Source organism: Ipomoea triloba, chromosome 11, assembly GCF_003576645.1.
Source record: "Ipomoea triloba cultivar NCNSP0323 chromosome 11, ASM357664v1".
Classification (NCBI taxonomy): Eukaryota; Viridiplantae; Streptophyta; class Magnoliopsida; order Solanales; family Convolvulaceae; genus Ipomoea; species Ipomoea triloba.
In genome coordinates this window covers 21,849,929-21,872,679 of record NC_044926.1, presented here as the reverse complement: position 1 = coordinate 21,872,679, position 22,751 = coordinate 21,849,929, and the positions used below count along the sequence as shown (strand labels likewise).

Genomic DNA, 22,751 nt, shown 5'->3' with positions numbered 1-22,751 from the left:
GCCCTCTACATACTGGTCTCATGCATTTCAAGCAGCAGTCTATTTAATAAGAAGCCAAATTACGGGAAAATTAGGCCTTTTGGGTGCTTATGTTTTCCTTGGTTAAAGCCCTATTTTCCAGCTAAGTTAAGTCCAAAATCACTGCCTTGTATCTTTTTAGGTTACTCATTAAGCCAATCTGCATATAAGTGCTTAGAATCGGCCAGTGGTCGTGTTTATATTTCTAGACATGTTTCGTTCGTAACCAATGAATTTCCTTTTCAAATGTTACTTCGTGACCAACAAAATAACTCCTCTCAATCCTTGGTTGATGTGCAACCTCTACAAATTATAGTTCCGAATATCAGTCAGTCTTTACCCGTTATAAATAACCCTGTCACCCCTTCTGTCTCGTCTAATCAACCACCCGCTCCGGTCTTAGATGTGCATGACCATGAGTAATTCCTGCAACAGTCCCCAAATAATTCTTCTTCCGCTCATGTATCCTTTGATCCTGCGTCGTCTACGACGCAATCTCAACCACCGTCTGTCCCTGACGTTTCAGAGTCCTCCCAAGTCTCACAGCCAAATGTGTCAACTTCCTCTCAATCCTCAGAACAGTCCGTCCAACCAGCTGGTGTGTCCAGGCCACTACGACAGCGGCGCCCGAATCCGAAATATTTTAATGACAAGTTCGTTAATGTGACAACAACACATCCTATTGCCTCTTCTATTGAACCCCGAACGGTGTCACAAGCCTTGCAGAATGAGTTGTGGAGATCCGCTATGTCTAAGGAGTTTAATGCTTTGGTAAGGAATTCCACGTGGGAGTTAGTCCCTCGGGCTAATCGTGAAGTGGTTGGTTGCAAGTGGATTTTTCGGGTAAAGTGTAGAGCAGATGTCTCGGTGGATAGGTTCAAAGCCCGGTTGGTAGCCAAAGGTTTTTTGCAGGAGCCGGGTCGAGATTATTTTGAGACTTTCAGTCTAGTGGTAAAACTGGTCACTATTCGTGTTATTCATACTATTGCTTTGTCACAGGGATGGTTTACATCAGTTGGATGTCAACAACGCCTTCTTGAATGGTACTTTGTATGAAGAAGTCTATATGGAGCAGCCGACAGGTTTTGTTGATCCGGTCTTGCCCGGTCGTGTTTGCAAATTGAAAAAGGCGATTTATGGTTTAAAGCAAGCCCCGAGGGCTTGGTACTTAGAGTTATCTAACTTTCTTATTACTTTTGGTTTCAAGAAGTCTGTAGTTGACTCGTCCTTGTTTATTTATTGTACTCATGGTATAGTTGTGTATTTCCTAGTGTATGTTGATGACATTATTCTAGCAGGAAGCCACTCTACTTTCATTGCCTCATTCGTGAGGTGCCTATCCGATCGGTTTTCGCTCAAGGATTTAGGTCCGCTACATCACTTTCTTGGTGTTGAAGTTGTTCCTACATTGAACGGCTTATTCTTGTCACAGAGTTAGTATGTGATTGATATTTTGGACCAGTTTGGTATGACGGGGGCGAAGGAAGTCTCAACGCCGATGTCACCCTCGGTGGACTTCTGTGCCGATACTTCTCCGGCTTTTGATGCGACATAGTATCGCCAGGCTATAGGTCAGTTGCAGTATTTGGTTATTACCAGACCAGAGATTTCTTTTGCAGTGAATCGTCCGGCTCAATATATGGCGTCACCAACTGAGGTGCATTGGCAATCTGTGAAGCGGATTTTGCGGTATTTGAAAGGTACGGTTCACTACGGTTTGCATTTTCGGGGTGGTTCTTCTAGGTCTCTTTTGGCTTATTCTGACTCAGACTGGGTGGTCTTCATGATGGTGGTCGCTCCACGACGGCATATGTTGTCTTTTTGGGTGCTAATGTTGTCTCCTGGAGATCTGCTAAACAACGATCTGTGTCTCGGTCTTCTACGGAAGCTAAGTTTCAGGCACTTGCTAACTGTGCTGCTGAGGTCATGTGGATTCAAAATTTGTTAAAAGAGCTTGGGGTCAGGTTACATCGTTCACCTGTGCTAGTAACTGATAATTTAAGTGCCTCCTATGTGTGCAAGAATCCAGTTTTTCACTCCCGGATGAAACACTTGGCGCTCGATTATTTTTTTGTTCGTGAGCAGGTCAGTTCAGGCTCCCTACAGATCAAGCATGTCCAGTCTTCTGAGCAGGTTACGTTGTTGATATCTTGACAAAGCCACTAGACCACCGCTTGTTTGCTGGGTTTCGCAACAAGATTGGTCTCACTGATGGTGCGCCAATCTTGCAGGGGCGTGTTAAGACTTAGTATTTTGTTAGTAATAGTAGCCCTATTCTTTTGGTTTTGTTGTAACTAGATTCCTCTTCTTTTGCATTGTATTATATTTATTCTGCTCTCTTGAGATGAATAAACACAAGTTCCATTCAGCTCTTACACGAAAAGTAAAAATTAATTCGAAGAGTAAACCTATGAGAAGTCAAAACCAGACTAAGTCAAGCTACAAAGAGTCGAAGAGTGAAGAGGCAAAGAGTCGAAGACATGAAGAATCGAAGAGTTAATAACTAAAATGGTTCATTAACTATAGCAAAATTATCAATTTGGTCCCAAGTAAATGAATGTTTGACGGCTAAAAAAACAAAGGACCAAATTGGTAATTTCGCTATAATCAATGGACGATTTCGGTAATTAACTCTTAAAATAAAGGGAAATTGTAATTTATGCCCCTCACAAATATGTCAATTATCAATGTCACCCTTGAATTATTAGTGGTGTAAATGTTTCCCCTCAATTTTCAAAACATGACATATATTGCCTCTCCCCTGAATTATTAGGGTAACCTCATTGGTTGATTTGGATGAAATTTGGAACAGTAAAAGCTGATGATGTAATTTCTTCACAAATGGGAGAAGGGTATTTAGCCAATATTTTTCTCCTGCAATGTTAGTGTTTTAGCAGAGCTTGTGGGACCCACCGAACAAAATACAACTGCCTTCTCTCTCTCTCTCTCTCTCTCTCTCCTTCTCTCTTGCCTTCCCCTCTGATTTTTCTCTGACATCTATGATTTTCTTTTCTTTGTTTTTTCTTTCCTTTTCCTTTTTCCTTTTTGCTTTCCCTTCTCTCTTAGTGGAGCCTAAATATTTGTGCAAAGATGTTAACAATTGGAGAAGGCCTTAGTGGTGTAAATGTGGTTATCCGCCATTTTTCTTGTTCGAAGACCACATTTTTTTCCCTTTATTTTTCTTTCTTCATTTGTTCTCCTTCCGCTGACAACAATGTTTTTCTCCTTCTTCCTATTAGGGGAGGGGCAATATATGTCACCTTTTGAAAATTAAGGAACAACATTTACACTACTAATAATTTAGGGGTAACTTTAATAATTAGCATGCATATTTGTGAGGGGCATAAATTACAATTTTTCCTAAAATAAATTATAAGAGTGGTGGTGCAAATAAAGATACATCAATATAGTGCGTGCAAGCATATATGGTGGGTTCAATTAAGCTAGAATGGATGAAAGGAGTTTGGGGGTACAGTGCATCCACAGAACCTTAAAGCACAGTTCCCTTATACAGGCATGTCTACCATGAAATTTTCTTTTAGATTTTAGCTACAAATAGTGTGGTTGTAGGAAAAGAAAAACATGGCGATCTTATCGTCCCATGCGTGCAAAAGTGGGAAAAAGATACTAATTGGATGAACAAAGCTAGCTAAGATAATGAATGCCACATATCAAGCAGACAAACACACACATATATGTGATGTATTCCGACTATTTTTATTTTTTTTAAAATAACAAATGGGTTAAAATATAATGCGTTAAAAAAAAAAAGTGTTCATCAAATATAGCAAAAATAATACTTAAACGACAAAGGTAAAAGTATTCTATCAGATCAGTTGTTTTGATATCATTTTTTTCTCAATTAAAATTATAGATAAGAAATAAGTATATGTTAATAATATTATTTTTAATTTTAATTCTTTCGTAAGGATAATGTTCCAATCTCTTCAATCAAGCTCAAACCTCAGCCAACTTGTAGGTTCATTGATATCCGTTAAAAGGCGAAATTTTAAGTCTGCATGTGGTTGAAACAATTGAATTGAAATCATAATTAAAATCAAATACATAGTGGATTGCAATGGGTTGAAGTAGCAAATTATTTTTGTTTGATATTAAATAAGAATTGAAATCGAAATAATATATATATCTAATATAATCTTATAAAATAAAAATTAATAAATGTTAATGAAGGTTATATCTTTCAGTTTTGTCTGTTTTTTTGCGTTACATTTCTTTTATACATTATGCCATACGAAGTTGTATTGTATAATATTTTGGACAAATATATTCCTACCGTTATAACGTTCTTTATCTTTTGCTACAATGCACATGCATCCACCATATATTTATTTTGTATCTTCTTCTTCTTCTTCAATAATAATAATAATAATAATAATAATAATAATAATAATAAAACTAATAATAATAATAATACTAATACTAATAATCATAATACTAATAATAATAATAATAATAATAATAATATAATAATAATAATAATAATAATAATAATAATAATAATATATGCACATTATATATTGGAGTTATATGTTACTTATTTCTTAAAATATAAATATCAAATTTATAATAATGTTTTACATTATTATTATTATTATTTACAATAATATAAATATATAAAATCTAAATAAATCTAAGATTTTTTAATATAAGTACTAATATTGGGCACCTATTTTTGCACATCGCGCATAGAGAACACTAGTACTTACATACACACACACACCTGGATCAAATGTGGACCATGCATGCGGATGTGAGGTTATGCACCATTAGTTTAAACATTAATTTTAATGTCAAATATAATACACTTCTATATAATTTTATATTGACATACTTTGAATTACTTATTTAAATAAAAATATTAGATATTAAATCAGTTGCACAATTCCCGTATAAAATAAGTTCTTACATATAAACGAGAACGAAATATCCTCCACACAAATTGAAGTAGTTAAATCATAGGTTAGGGCACCTCACCTCCTATACCATATAGGTTGAGGGCAACACAAATGAGAGCTTGACAATTGCCAAACAGATAAAAGTTTCACTTATATATATATATATATATATATATATATATAATGATAAAGGGTTTATTTATATTAACTATTGCTTCCTCAATACCATTAATTTATATACAAAGTCCAATTTTAAAATTCTTCGCTTTGATTTGAAGAGTTGAATTCAATATCTTACAATCAAAGCCTAAAATTGGCCGCATCACAAGTATGCGAAAATAATATTATACAATTGTTACTGGGTATAGTTGTAGAAGTTGGTGTAGTACTATTATGTAGTGTGCTTACACTTTTATTACTACTCTAAATAAGTAGTCACAGGGTCAAATCTCAGTAATAGGATATTGATTCTTTGAACTGAAAATGATTGAGAAAATATAAAATTAATATTAACTTGTAATAAATCGTGTGGCTAGACCTACAAAGGAAATTGTTGAGAGTTGACGCTATATTTTTTTGTTGAAGTGATAAACGTTTAATCTTGCTAAAACTGTTCATTTAAAAATGGAGAACGAAATTTCTTTCGCTGAATCGAATCATACATCGACCGGTAGCATCAGTTTGATTGAGGAAATGGAAAAGAAACCTTTGTCGTTATGTCTCCTCTGTTTGTCCATAACGTAGAGAGCCATGCATGAGAGGTGTAAATTATTAAAGGATATTGAGAAGTGGGAGATCGGAATGGGCTCTACTAAATTCTCAACTTATTGAAGCCCATCCAAACCCTAAGATGAACGAACAGTATTAACTTGCCAGAAATTGATACAGTTAGGCAGTTAGCCCATAATTTTGTATGCCAATTGTTATATCAGGGACAAAGGTTCATATTGCATTGCAAATCCTGATTCAAAATTTTGTACCTTCACTTAATACATTCTATATCTGTAATTAACTGTTTCTATACATTTAAACAAATAACTTGATAATTGCTGATACATAATAAGATAGCTACAAATACAGAAATTGTCAACTGCAGATACAGAATGTGTTAACTATAGATACAGAATCTGAATGTAATTTTTGGACCAGGGTCTATAATGTAATGTAGAACCTGGTCCATTGTCATAAACTTTTTTGGTGAATGTATAATCTTAAAATTTCTTATTCCAATTGAATATTCATTTCTGTAATGGTTAGTATTCACCAAATATGAACTTGATAGTCATCTAGATTGTTTAACCATGCGAGCCTATCCTGCATTACACAAATCACATCCATCCCCATTATGGCATTATGTCATCATCATGGAAATCCTTTCCCGGCCTGTATGTGTTTTTTCCCCAAAACAACTCATTATATGAGTTACTCCGATCTTTTCTTATTTTATATGTTCAATTCAATCACGATATTTGAGTAAAGTTATTCATAATTTAATATTTTATTATAATTTTTAATTTTGTGTTCCTACATAAAATTTATATATTCAGAAGTTTTATCAAAAGTACTATTATAACATAAAAAGTAACATTTTAAAATTATTAAATTGTTTAAAAAAAATCAAATAGCGAAACAATTAAATTGACTAATGAAATGTAAATGGGGCGGTATATTAATAACTATTAAAATCACAAGACTTTTTTAGCCCACTTGAGAGACATAAAAATTAATTAAATTGTGAAAATTTTAATTTAGTTATAAATTAGTGTTAGTTAATCATAGAGTTTTGAACTACATGATTCAAATCTTCTTGACCAAATAATCAACTTTAAATTTTTTTTTTATTCCCATCAAGAGTATTTGATTTGCGGTATTTTGGTTCTTTCATGCATTTATTTATTGATTTAGGGATATCGTAATAAGTTGTTGTATTATTATTTTTATGTTAAAAGTTTATTGGTACCATAATATATACCATAATCTTAATTATTTGTAATATGGCACTATGGTCATTGTATCTTGAAAAACAATAATTTTCTTATATATATATATACCATTATTACTATATAATTGCACCGCTACGACGCCTAGACATGCCTGGAGGACCTTGTGATGCAATCGTATCCAGGTGCGGTGCAATCATATAGTAAGTGGAGTGCAATCTTTCAGAAATTCGCAGGTTCGCATGTTAAGGTCAATTCACACATGATTATATGGACACACACACACACACACATATATATATATATTTATATATATATATATATATATATATTCACATATTTCTAAAATTTAAAGTAAGCTAGGCACCCCTCCAGTTTTCGCAGCATTTTTTTTACTGCCTGAATCATAAAAAAGTAAAATCAAGATCATTCTTTCGACTAATAAAAATGTTTGACTATTCAACATTCTTTTATATAGTGAGTTTTTTAATTGAGTAATATTAATGAGGAATTTAGGAAGTAAAAACATGCTGGGAAAGATCAGAAGCATTATTATTTTTCTAAATTTTTGAGGTAAAGTTGGACCTCAAATTTAAAAGTAATTTTTAAAATATCTTGAACTATCGTTAATTTAATGAAACAAATTAAAAATGTGAGATAAAACATTGCAATCTTTTTGTTAGTACAAATTAAAGTTGATACAATAATATTATTTGATTTCATGGAATGACATATCCCACCAAGCTAGACAAGATAAGCCTTATACTAAAGCAAAGGCAAAGGCAAAGGCAAAGCATATATATCCTCACGAGGTTTCATCATCACCATATCCCTCCCCTGCTGGCTGCCTATATATCCATCCATGCATCTTCCTCATGGCAGTGCAACTAAGGATCCGTCACCGTGGACCCCACCTCTATTATTGGTGCCACATGGCAGCTGCTCATTGGCCCCTTTGCATCGTCCCTGGATTGTATTGGTTTTCTTCTGATCAGCACAAAATTAAAAATAAAATGATCGATCGAATTCCAGCCCTAGCTTCCAAAATCTTAAAGCACTTGTAAGGATTATTATCGTCGAGTTGGGCATGCGCCAAACGCGAATAGATTGATTTTTTTTATGAGAGTTTTCACAATACTGCATTTCTTTTTTAAGAAATTTATTATTTATTCCTAACTTTATAAGTATATCTCTCATTTAGTGTTGCAAAAATTTCGTTTAGGCTCCGATTAATTGGCGCCTAAGTGCTAGTCGCCGACCGGTCGCCTAGTGTATCACAATAATCGGTGGTTTAGGTGGCCGACTAGGCCACTTAGGCGTTGACTGCCTAGGCCTCCTAGGCACCGACTAAGCCGCCTAATCGGCCGATTAACTATGGTTCTTCTTCTTCTTCTTCTTTTTTTTTTTTTTTTTTTTTTTAAATGAGTTATAACGAGATTGTTTTTTAGTGGAATAACCCTAAATTGTTCAAACTCTAAATGTTTTTTAGTTAATAAATTTTTTTTAATATTTTAGTATTAACTACTCCGTATTAAAGTATTAAATAATTTATAATTATTAGTCCTAAAAAATTTTAAAAATTTAAATAAATTTTTAAAAAAATACACGGGCGCCTAGCTAGCGATTTTTTTCAATCATGCTCTCATTATCAGAAATGATACTATTTAATTGACATCAACCACATCTTATCATCAAAATACGATGTTGGCTGCTACGCAAACAAAATGAAATAATGTTGTGCCATTACTACTAAGTATAATTTATGGCATAGTGGTAAGCACTTGATAATGAAAATTGGTATCATAGTTTATAAGAAATAAAGTTGCGCCGTTACTACTAGTTCTAACTTTTGGCACAGTGGTAAATGTTTAATCTTGACAATTGGGATTATATATAGCTTATAAGGAAATAAATTGATTTGACAATTGGTATTAGAGTTAATTTATTAGGAAATAAAATTGAGCATTCGCTACTAGCTATAATTAATTTTGGTGTAGTGGTAAACGCTTGATCCTGATGGATACAACAAGAGCAAATTCAATTTTTAGTACACAACTATTGTGACATTACCAAATTTAGTCATGGTCTTTTGATTTTTAATTTCCGTTATTACATCCTTAAATTTCATTTGTTGGCCACAATTAGTCCTCTATTTAAAAGTTTGTCATTCCGCATTCAATAAAGACAACTAACATATAATTTAACATTCAAGTTTCTTAACCCAACGCAACATGTAATTTCTCGATCTCTTTCTCTCGTAATATCTTTTAATTGAATGATAAAATACACATTAGCTTTCTTTATTAAATGGTAGGCTGACAAAACCATAATCTTTTCAAAAAACTAATTGTGACAAATAAATGAGAGTCAAAGATGTAATGAGGTAAAATTAAAAATGTAAAACTAAATGTGGTAACACACTAACACCGTAATAATTGAGGACTAAAAGTGAAATTTTCTCCTACAACTTTAAATAGTTCTTTTTGTTTATTATTATTATTTTTTTTTAAAGGATCCAATACTATAGATACTATAGAATACCATATCCTAATAAATTCTTTGTCAAAATCAAGCGTTTATCATTACACAAAAAATTATAAGTAGTAGTGAAGAGACAATTCAACCTCATTTCCTTAAACTTGTATAGCATCGGCAACAATAGTGTGGGTATTATGCCGCAAAGTGAACAAATTCCTTGTGCGCAATGGCATTTGGCCCTTTTTGCTGAGTCATTGAAACATTGAATTACCGTGATTTACATCCTGCTAAATATTCTGCTGGGGCAATTAGTCCATCCGTCTGCTAATCCTTTATTGTTTGTAACCCACAACATAATCGTTGCAATAATGTTAGATTGGAACTCCATCAATTCTACTGGCCAGTAGAGCAAACACAAGTTGATACATTTGTCCCATAATAGGACTCTTAAGTGGCCTGGTGGTACCTGGGATTACGTAATTAAAGAACCACGTGGGACCCTCTAAACTTTGAGGACAGCCCTTCAAGCAACAATACAAAAAAAATAAAAAAATAAATAAAATAAAAAAAGTAAATCACCATAATGGAAATACTTGAATTGAAATAATCATCAATCATAACACAATAATAATTATAATGACATGCACTATTGGACCAACTTTCCCAGTATATAAATACCCAAACCTAGCTCCCCACATTTCTCATTCCGGAGAGTAAAGATCCTAAGCAGTTTTATATCTCTCTAAACACAGTAGATATATACACACACATATATAGAGAGAGAGAGAGATTTCTTACAGTTAACTAAGAGAACAACACTATGGCTCTCACTGGTCATCAATTGGCTTTTGCTTTTGGTGTTCTTGGTATATACTTTTATTTACTGCTTTCCTTTAATTTCCTTACTCTCATTTTTAATTATACGACCATATATATGCATGCATGATGTTATATGCATCATAAAAAGTTCATTTTTCATGCATATATATAATTTTAGAATTACCATTATATTACCAGTTTTAACGATACGTAATAAATTATACAAGTGCAACCCGATCAAGTTGGCAATCTTCACAACTCATATTTAACTGTTTTTGATATTATAAATTTATTTCTTTTCGAGCATTAGGCGATCGAGACAATTCTGTGTATATATTGGCCAACTATCAACTTAAACTTTTAGTTGACATTAAACACATGCTTGAATTTGATATCGAAGCAAACCCATGTCAAAAGTCATGGATTCGAAATCCAACTATCAGTTTAGACTTTTAGCTGAAACTGAACACATATATGCTTGAATTTGGTATCAAAGCCAACACCATGTCAAAAGTCATGGGTTTGAAGTCCAACTATCAACTTAAACTTTTAGTTGAGATGGAACCTATTGCATGCTTCAATTTATATAATGCATATTGGATTTCATAATAATAGGTTAATAATAGATCATCCTACTAATTTGGATATGCACAATCATTTGCATGCATCTTTGTTGAGATATATATTATATTAATTATCCTCTTCTAAATTATATTTAATTCATTTTTGTGGTTCCTTATTTGCAGGAAACATCATCTCATTCATCGTCTTCCTTTCTCCACTGTAAGCCATCTTTTATTGTTTCTCTTTTCTCTCCTTTTCTTTTTGGTTCTAGTAATTAAAATATCAAATCAATATAAGACTCCCTCTTCCGCATAATCATACCATATATTATTATAAAAAAATGTGATATAAATAAATTAAATAATATATATATATATACTGACGTGGATTATGAACATGCAGGCCAACATTCTACCAGATGTACAAGAAGAAATCAACGGAAGGATATCAATCAATCCCCTATGTGGTTGCACTGTTCAGTGCCATGCTTTGGATATACTATGCATTCGTGAAGGCCAACGACTCCACTCTTCTCATTACTATCAACTCCTTTGGTATCTTTATTGAGACCATTTACGTTGTCTTTTTCCTCTGCTACTCAACCAAGAAAACCAGGGTAATTATATTATTAATCTGTGTTTTTTTTGTGTCTTTATTATGTTTATGCTCACACGCTCCTCACATGTGAGGGCCGATTGACTTTGATGGGCTCCAAGCAACACGTGGACCATAGTCTTTTTTTCGGATAGCCCCGAAATTTGAACCATGACCTTTTGAATGGCTCTGATACCAAATTGAATCATGTGCTCCATCCAACTAAAAGCCTAAGCTCATAGTTGGACTGCACATTTATGTTTATATTATCTTTATGCTCACACTTTGGTTATAGAAAATAAAATAATTGAAATGGATGAATATGTATATGTGTAGATCCAAACTATGAAGTTTCTTGGTCTGTTCGTGGCGGGGGGCTTCGGTGCAATTCTTCTTGTCACTCAGTTTCTGTTCAAAAGTCCGATGCGACTCCACGTGGTTGGATGGATCGCCCTCGTGTTCTCCGTGTGTGTGTTTGTTGCGCCATTGTTTATAGTGGTAAGTTTTGAACGGTTTTTGATGACTATCAGTTTAGACTTTTAGTTAAAATGTAAAGCATTGTTGAATTGGATGTTTGTGTTTTGCAGAGACAAGTGATCCGCACCAAGAGCGTGGAATGCATGCCAGTACTCCTCTCGGTCTTCCTCACCGTAAATGCTGTTATGTGGTTCTTCTACGGATTGTTCTTAAAAGACATGAACATTGCTGTAAGTTCAAAATATATTGTCAGGATTAAACGTTTACTAACCAAAAGTTACAACTCATAGTGATGCTATAGCTTACAAGTGAAAGCCAGATATGCCACCACCACATTTTTGAGAGACCGGGTGTTGGACTTGATCCTTCACAGGCCTCTTCCTAACAATTCCCTAGCCACCAATTGCTGGACATGACCCTTTATTAGCCACTGTCCAACTATCCCTTAGCCACTAAATGCTGAACTTGGTCTGTTTCTGCCCAACAATCGCCTAGCTACCAATTGCTTGAACTTGATCCTTTACTGACATCTGCCCAACAATCTCCTAGTCACTGATGGTTGGACTTGACCCTTCACAAGCCTCCCCCAACAATTCCATAGCCACCAATTACTGGACATTGCCCTTTATTGGCTGCTGTCCAACAATCTATTAGCCACTAAATGCTAGACATGGCCTGTCTCTGCCCAACAATCCCTTAACTACCATTTGCCGAACTTGATCTTTACTGACCTCTGCCCAACAATCTCTTTGCCACCAATGGTTGGACTTGACCCTTTACCCGTCTCAGCCCAACATATATAATATATGCATGCATTTGAAACTAATAAGGTTAATAATTGGTTGTGTTTGTCCCAAAACTATATGCAGCTTCCAAATGTTCTGGGCTTCATCTTCGGGATCCTCCAGATCGGTCTCTACATGAAGTACAAAGACGCGAAGAAAGACGTAGTGAAGGAGCAAAAGCTTCCAGAAGTGACAACACTGCCAAAGCCAGTCATAATCTTGGAAGACAATAACGACACTAACGACAACAACAACAACAAGCGCAGCAGCAAGCTTCCTGAACTCACCGAGGAACAAATCATCGACATCGTCAAACTCGGAACCCTCGTGTGCTCCGAGAAAATCCAGAAGAGCGCCGCCGCCGCTTCACCGTTCGACAAGAATGCCGCCACTGCTCCTAAGCTTCAGGCTGTGGGAGCTTAATTCAATACAAGATTATCCATTGATACAGCATATGCATGCGCGATATATATATATATATATATATATATATATGTATGTGGTGAATTTTGCTTTGGGTGGTTTAATTTAGTTTTTGCTATGGCATTATGTAACACGTCCCTCTCTTTACTTTACTTTGTAAACGTACGCTAATTGGAATTTGGTATAATTAATGTTTAATGCATGAAGGTTAATCTATGTGACATTTCTGTTCAGATCGTACATTAATCACTACTCCCATGTTCCATGAGTTTTAGCATTTACTACCTTTAATTTGGCTCCGCTACCAATAATACATAAATATATGCATGTAAATTTTAGTCACAAATAATAAATTAAATGATACTATAAATTAATAGAAAATTAATAATTCGAATTTAACTTTTAGTAATCCACAAGAAAGAAGTGTTCGTATAGGTATCGGCACCACACCAACAATTCCATTGTCGGTTGAGTCCATTAATAATATATATATATATATATATATATATATATATATATATATATATAGTCATGATCAGGTGTGGCTGTGCTCTCCCCGTGCGGCCGTGCGGTTCACACCACTCAATGTTACGAAATACACCACTCAATGTTAAGAAACACACCACACAAATATGCACTGTGGTGTGTTTCTTAACATTGTGGTGTGTTTCATTATGTTTCATTGTGGTGTGTTTTTTAACATTGAGTGGTGTATTTCGTAACATTGAGTGGTGTGAACCGCACGGCCGCACGGGAGAGCACAGCCGCACCTGATCATGACTATATATATATATATATATATATATATTTTACCATAGAAAATAAGTGATCAACGGTCATTCATGCACATAATCAGCAATCCAATCCCCATCAATGTCAATTAAGAGGCAAATCAGTCCAAGCCAAATAGGTAAGTCAAGGATAAAATAGTAGTTTTGATATTGATAGAATATGGATCTGGGCTCGAAAAGTTGAATTTGATAGGCGGTGCAATGAAGAAGACGGATAAGAGAATTGGGCAGAGTATAGTAAAGGGTAAACAACCAAGTCAGTCGAAGGGACAAGCTATAAAAAGCACGACTGAAGGACTCGGACCAGCCACATTAGGACTCGGCTAGGTATAGGAGGCATTCTGAATATCGTGACAGATGAGAGAGTTAGCCAGTCCATCATATAAAACTAGTGATCAAGTCAGTCAGTCGGAGTGAGTAGCACAGTTAGCCGACCGTGTAAAGGAGCGCAGTGAGAAGAGTAATCCGAACACTCGACAACCACTGTTCAGCACGGAGGAGACGGGAAACTAGCGTGAACTCTCATAATTGAGGCATTTAAAACATTTATGACATTAATGATGTATTTTTTTTAATACGTTCAAATATACTTTCTCAACCTTTTGAAGCACAAAGGGTCAATTCACCTCTGCTCGATCTCATGACATCCCATATGAGAGAGCCACTACATGCCATCTGAGCACAAGGTGATTGGCACCCAAAATGTATTTATATATATTAATATTAACAAATTTTCAGTGTCTACAACTCTAAAATTGCACTATGCACACATTCACATTGAAATGCACACACACACATCATGCACCACTACAAGCAAATTACATATGCACGCATATGTACTATAGTGCACACACGCCAATTTTACAATGCACACACACATCACATGAACACAAAGTGCGCATTAGGTCACAATGAGGTGCACACATACCAAGAAAACCAAGCAATGAGCAATGACAGTTCAAATGTACACATGTGGAGGCCCCATTGTACACTAGTACATTGGCCGCGAAGACTACACATAGGTCAATTACTCAATTACAAATATATACAATATTATATTCAAATGATAGACGATTAAAAAATGCAAAAAAAACACTTGAGACTATGGTTGAATTAAAGAAAATAGAAAACGAAAAATTCAAAGCAAGATGGAGAAAGAACTCCACCTGAAGAAAGTACATCAACAAAGAAATCCAAACCTACCATAAATTCATTCTCTAAAATCATGTATAAGTATAACAACCATATACAATACTATAAATATATTAAAAAAAAAGTGTAAATAACTCAAATTACCGGTATGAAAATTACTAAAATTAAAAAAAAAACAAATGAAAATCATAAAATCCCAGCCACACACATCCTCTAAATTGAGAGTCTAGATTTGTCCACAGATTTTATGTGGGAGAGTTTTCTCATATGAACGCAAATATATATATATATATATATATATATATATATATATATATATATATATATATATATGGTTTTTAATCAGGTGAGAACCATGTCTCAAGTGAGAACGTAAGGACAAATCCAAACCATTGATCTAGTAGATCTAACAGTTGAAATAAAGAAAATTTTGTAATATTTATGAAAATGACCCCGCTCATTTTTTACTTGATTTCTCATCCATCAGATCTTGCAGATCAACGGTTTATATTTGTCCTCACGTTCTCACTTGGGGGCATAGTTCTCATATGATTAGGATTCATATATATATATATATATATATATATATATATATATATATATATATAATTTCTTTCTTTTTTTATACTTCTAAATCTTATTGAACAAATAGACAAAATTTTAAGCTTATTATTATATACATTTAAACTTACTTTTTGAACATGATACTTTTAACATTGTTATTGACTCGATATTTGAAACCCTAGTCACTAACTATATTTGCATTGTGACAAGTTCGTAGTACGCATGGGGTGGAAAGAGAGTTGAAGAATGTGAATTTCTCGGAAAGTCATTTTCGAAGGACAACACGCGAGGGTGAATGATGCGTTTTTTAGTACAATAGTTTCAAAAACCTACAATAAGCTAGACCACAGCATTTGCAAGAGCAAGAGTATAGTAACAAACGAACTAAACACAAGAGAGCAAGAGACAATGGCATTCCTTAATGGTGATCTAGAAAGATGCACTTTATATAATTTTGGCTTTGGTTGCATATTTCAATATTGAATTGCAACAAATAGATGTGAAAATGGCATTCCTTAATGGTGATTTAGAAGATCGAGGTGGTTTATATGAAACAACCTGAAGTTTTCTCTTCTAGTGAAGGTGAGTATTTGGTGTGCAAGCTTAGTCCATCTACTATTTAAAACAAGCTTCCCGCTTATGGTATATCAAGTTTGACGGGGTCATTTCTTCATATGGATTTGTTGAAAGTCTCTTAGATCATTGCATATACTAGAAGATAAGTAGGAGTAAAATTTGTTTTCTTGTTTTATATGTGGATGATATTCTGCTTGCAGCAAATGATATGAAAGATATGGGCAAGGTATCTTATTCCATTGGCATAAAGATCCATAGGGATAGATCCCGGGGTATTCTATGACTATCGCAAGAAACCTATATCAACAAAGCCTTAGAAAGATTTCGGGTAATGGATTATTCACTGAGTCCAACTCCTGTAGTGAGAGGTGATAAATTCAGTTTGGACCCGTGCCCAAAGAATGATTTTGAAAGAGAATCAATAAAAAATATTCCTAATGCTTCTGTTATTGGATGCCTGGGGTATTTTCAAGTCTATATCAGCCCGGACATCACCTTTGCTGTCGGAATGCTGGGACGATATCAAAGTGATCCAGGTTTAGATCTCTAGAGAGCTGCAAAGAAGGTTTTAAGGTATCTCAAGGGTACCAAGGATAATAAGCTTGTGTTCAAGCATACAAACATTTTGGACATTGTTGAATATTCTGATGCGGACTTCGCCGGTTGCGTTGATACTCAGAAATCAACTTCGGGGTGCATTTTTATTATTGCCGGTGGCACTGCTTCATGGAGAAGTGTTACACAAACACTTGTCACCACTTATGTGTTGATGCTACATCTTAAGGTGTATGGCTTAAGAATTTCATTTTCGGGTTTAGAGTTATAATATAAACTCTATTTCTATGCCATTAAAGGTTTATTGTGACAACTCAGCTACAGTCTTCATGGCTAAGAACAATAAGAGTGGGAGTCGAAGTAAGCATATTCACACCAAGTACTTGGCTATCAGGGAGCGTGCTAAGGATAAGAAAATGGTCATTGAGCATATAAGCACCGAGTTGATGATTGCTAATCCCTTGACTAAATGCATGCCACCATTTAAGTTTAGGGATTTTGTTGAGAAAATGTGACTTGAACCCACTTTGTAAAATTTGTATATATTTAGTTATTTTATGAAATTCTTAAAGCATTCAGATATTTTCTCATTATTGTATTGTGTACATATTTTTTTTTTGAATACAACTGACTCTGCAGTATCTGTTCATAACTACTTTCTCAACCTATTGAAGCACAAGAGTCAACATTGCCTGCACTGAGGCTTAAACCCACCACCTCCCGTATAAAGGGAAGGGTTTGATGCCACTGGACCACAAGGTCCTTGGCAAATATATATATCTTTTGCACCTGGAATAAACATAAGGTTTATCCATTATGTTTTTTTGTTACAACATAAAGTACTTAGAGAACAAGTTACATTGTGATTATTATAGTAGGTACTACTCGTTGTAAGATGACCTATTTCTATAGTTCATGTTTTTTTGTTTCTTTGAGTTTGTACTTGCACCAAGTAGGAGAATATAACATTTTCCATATAGAAAATGTAGTAAACGATGCAAGATTATTAGGGCTGTTAAATGGCCAAAGTGGTGTTATTTAAGTCTCGTAATTGTTGTAACAGAAACCGTTACAAAGCCTATATTGATGGTTAATATGCTATATAATGCTAGGTCCCCCACTACTCGGGATATTGTCTTTCTTACAAACATACATCATCTATTTTGAACCTGTGAGAAAGTGGGAGATACTCTTGCCAAAAACAACTACAGCAAATTCAAGGCAAGTTCTAAGGAAGAATAACTATGGATGGAGGTTAGTTATATTTGTTACATATACATGTAAAATTGTATATGTGTTTATATTTTGCTTACAGGCTAGAGTATAGTTCCAATTCCTTCGCAACTATACAAACCCTAATTCTCCTATATGGTTGGGCTCTAACCATATAGGAAGTCCACATCCAACATGAACGAATAGAAATTAGCACATATCTACTTCATAATTGCAATTATAATCATACAAGCACCATAGCAAGTAAGTTCTAATCCAATTCCCTAAAATTGCTAGCCACTCATGATCATAGTCAATCAACTATCACAATTGAGCATTTAGGAAATAAAACAATGGAGAAAGAGTGAATTTGCAGGAAATACACTTAGCCCAATCACAATTGTGATCCACAATCCAAACTTCAATCAATCAAAATGAAGTATCCTAGCTTTAAGGCAAGTCACTACAAGAAAAATCACGATTTAGGACAGAAAAATTCCGTCACGAAAATGCGAAATTCCATTGCGAATCGAATTTTGTGACGAAATTTTGAAATTTCATGACCGAATTCATTCCGTAGTCTCCAGGCTTGTCGTATTTCATTTCACGATGAAAATAATTCATGGTGAGCAATGGTGACAAAAAATGGCAAAAAAATTTTCCGTGGCGAAGTTGGCAAGGGAAATCATTCCGTCGTGAGTCCGTCGCGATTTAGGCGACGGAAATGCTTCCTTTCCTCGTCATTGCTTTAAAAAATGTTCCATAATGAAACTCATTTTCCGTTGCCTATTGCCGTTGAGATTCCATCATTAACTTTTCAGTTACAAATTTCATTTTCTGTCACTAAATTCTGTCGTAAGAAAATGACAAAACAATAAAATACACCTATCCAAACTAAAATATATTTGATAAATAATTAGCCAATAAAAGGTAGAAAAATGTGTATCATTTGTACACTTATAATATCTCCCTTTGGAAATTATTTGTCAAAACACTACACATACATACTTAAGGTAAAAAGAAAATTGAATGACAATACATAATACCCTTATTAATGGTGCCTTAGGTAGTGTTGTGCAGACAAGCAAGGTTGCAAGATCAAACTAAAAACTCTATAAAATACATTAAATACTTCAAGACATTATGCCAAGCGATTCACGATCCATAGATAACCGAGTACTTCACCATCCAAATCATCATAGTCAATATCCACATTTAGATTACTAAGCAACCAAGAAATATAACCAAAAAATATAAGCCAAACCTAATAAGCCAAATATAATAACCCACAACTAACGTTACTACCAAAACAAAGGTTAAAGTTACCACGTTTTTAGTGTTTTGCTTGCTCCCATAAAAAGTATTTCCCCCCTTTTCACATGAATTGACAAAGGGGCAGGTATCTAACCACCTAAAATTTGGAGCAGAAACAGTAATATTTGGAGCAGCCTATAGTTTAGAGAGAATCAACAAATCTTCAACCAACTGATTCTCAACTAAAGCAGTAGCATATCGCAACTCTTCAACGGATTTCTTCATATGTGCAAGCGTATAACAAGTAGCCTCCACACGATGTCGGACATCTATAATTTTAGAAAGCACAACAGGCTCTATGGTAGGCACAGATGGACCTATAGTAGTAGCAGCAACAACTAAATTGGATAGAGAACTATCATTGATATGATGGCATTGGTACAACATGGGATCAATAGTATATTTTCCTTAAATCTGTGTGACTGTTTCATCTTTATATGATTGAAAACCTTGGGCACTTAAAATGTAAAAAATCATCATTTTGGAGAACCAGTATAAATACTTTGGATTTTGGCTTAGAAGTAGGAGTCTTCTCAACCTTATTCTGTTTTGAAATAACAAACACCACAATATCATCATAAAAAATAGAACCATCTCTTAGAGTAAGTTTCCTTTTGCCTGAAGCTGTAACAGGGACATCAAATCTAGAACTTTTCTCTTTGCTTTTTCTGGAATCTTTTGCCACAAGAACTTGCACAAGTGAAATAGAAACGGAAGACCCATAACTAGGCACAAACAACTTAGAAACAACTCAGGAAACAACACAGAAGCATTTATAGACACAAATTAAGGAACTGACATGTTGAGACCAGATGGAAGGATAGATAAAGCAGGAAGATTAACACATAAAGACACATAACTCATAATAGTAAGCAAATAGGGCACACAAATAATATCAAACATGGTCATGACAAGATCAAACAAAGAACACAAAGAAAGAGATATATATGACATAAAAGGAAGGCTAGCACAATCAGGTAAATTTAGATCAGAAAACAAAGAAAACATAGAGCTAGTAACTTAAGATACAAACAAGGAAGAAATATCAACAGTAGTAGATGATAAAATAGAGGTTAGAAATGACCCTCATATTGATGATTCAAGATTTTTGGCTTCCAAGATTGCAAGTACTTGAGTTTTGTCCACTACCAACGACCAAGGTATGATCATGATATGTTTAGCCATAACCATGAGAGCTTAATGATTTGACTGCTAGGTCATCCATTAACTCTTGATTGTGGGCAAGAGTAGCTAAAACCCATTGTTCGGCCATGCGTAAGAGAAGAGAACCCGGAGGGAATTTTTCAAAATAGATGAAGTGGGTGAGGGATTGATTTGATGTGAGGTTTTATCTCAGCTTTGATGAGATTTCAATTAAGCACAAATGGAGAGGAGATATGATAGTGGGTTGAGAAAAATTAGGGTTAGAACTTTTGAAATTCAAAACTAAAACTTGGCCGTAGGTAGCATCGCTGTTTCTGAAACAGTAACACATTTTATTAGATAATAACATAATTTATTCAATTTTAGAGATACCTGTTATTCTAGATTGTGATCTTTAATCAACGAATTTGCATATTCTCTAATTCAATTTCTCTATCATCCACTAGTTCCCGAATACCATTTTGCCCCCCTTGAGAAGCTTTTGGATTAAATGAGATATGACATACAAAATCAATTTTCTTGACCCAGACTTGCTTTACAAATGGAGTAATATGCTTATAAGTATACTTCTCTGGTCTTTGATCTTTATAACGTGCAATAATAACAAACATGATTATAAGTCTTATAATTAATTTTAGCATGTAAATAATTTCATTGAGTTGTGCTAGACTCAGGTATATATGTATAATGTATCCGCAACAGTAGCTATGACGAATATTGTGTTGTCGTGGGTTTTATCTCCAATGAAGCCCATACCAAATTTTGTGGTGGATTTCGGTCCAGAATCAAGTATTTGATCCATAGTGGATGTATTGTCGTTCATCTTCATTCGTTTCTTCAACGTATCCAGCTCGTGCTTTAGCTTATCCTCCCGAGCAAGACCTTATTTTATGAGAATGTCTTTCTGAGAAAGTTGTTTTTTGAAGATATTATAAGCATTCTTCCACATTTGAACTTGACTAGTTAGTGAACAATGTACTTTAAGAAAAATCTCCCATTTTGAGTAAATTTCTTGTATTCTTGTTTTACCACGGGTGATGACAGCTCCTTTTGTCTTCGGTTGATGTATATTCCACACCTTCTGACTCTAGCTCAGAGTTTGCCACAGTTGTGAAAACAATAAAATTTCCTGAAATGTCTTTTGTTTCACTTAAAATATTCAACACATTTGAGCCGGAAGCTCACGATTATAAGGTTATCCCAATTTTTGACAAATGACATTTCTCAAAAAATGCTACCTTCATCCAAAATTTGTTCTTTCATACGTAGTGCTACTGGGGATCGAACCTGTGACCTCTCACTTAGAAAGGCCACAGCTATGCCGCTTGACCACAAGGCCTTTGGCAATTGGCACAGTATGGCCTAATTTTTCAAACTAAACTCTATCTTCATCATCTTCTGAGTTGGTAGAATCCTTGGAATCAATGTTCTAGAATATCTTCACTTTTCTAACCCAATAAAAGATTCCACGTCTCTATGGAATAAACTCCTTTCAAATTGCAGCACTTGATCACGACTTGTAATAGGTATATAAACACGTTAATTCAAGAAATTAATCTGATAAGTATTTGCAGAAGAAATGGCGTAAAAAATTGTTATTTCCTTGTTTGTTCGTGCCACTTTATATATGAGAAAATAGTACTCTTGATCTCTGGAAGTTTGTTGCACGAAGACTCCTTGAAATAAGGAGAGACATCCAATAAATAATATCTTCCTGAAGAATTTTGGTTGCTAACAAATGCACTGTCCCTAACACAATTGCTTTGTTGCAGCACGTATGATAGACTAAAACAATAAAATACATCTATCCAAACTAAAATATATTTGATAAATAATTAGCATGTGTATCATTTGTACACATACAATCTCCCTATTTGACAATTATTTGTCAAAACACTACACATACATACGTAAGGGCAATGCTGCAAAAATCCTGCCTAGACATCTGTTAATTGGTTCCTAGGCGCTAGGCGACGCCCGACCACCTAGCGTATCACCATAATTGGTAGTCAAGGCGGCCGACCGGCTAGGAAGTCGACTAGGCCGCCTATACCGCTTAGGCGCTGACCGCCTAGGCCTCCTATGCACTGACTAGGCCGCCTTGTCGGTCTATTAGCTATTGTTTGTTATTTTTTAATGAGTTATTTCACTCAAAACGACATCATTTTAAGCGAAATAACTCTAAATTGTTCAAACTCTATATGTTTTTAGGCTAATATTTAGTATTTTAGTGTTAATTATTAATGTATTAAATAGTTTATAATTATTAGTCTTAAACAATTTTAAAAATTTAACCTTTTTTTTAAATAAAATAAAAATATCAGTAAATGACAGGAAACACAGTACTATATATATATATATATATATATATATATATATATATATATATATATATATATATATATATAT

General features: G+C 34.4%; 1 protein-coding gene across 1 annotated transcript; it reads left to right on the top strand.

Annotated features, from left to right (window-relative positions):
* Window positions 1-10,061: 10,061 nt before the first annotated feature.
* LOC115997358 (bidirectional sugar transporter N3-like) lies at window positions 10,062-13,254 on the top strand. The gene is made up of 6 exons (XM_031236900.1): window positions 10,062-10,218; window positions 10,918-10,954; window positions 11,138-11,351; window positions 11,666-11,827; window positions 11,917-12,036; window positions 12,676-13,254. The coding sequence occupies exons 1-6, from the start codon at window positions 10,173-10,175 to the stop codon at window positions 13,012-13,014; spliced, it is 918 nt and encodes a 305-aa protein (XP_031092760.1). The 5' UTR covers window positions 10,062-10,172; the 3' UTR covers window positions 13,015-13,254.
* Window positions 13,255-22,751: the final 9,497 nt, after the last annotated feature.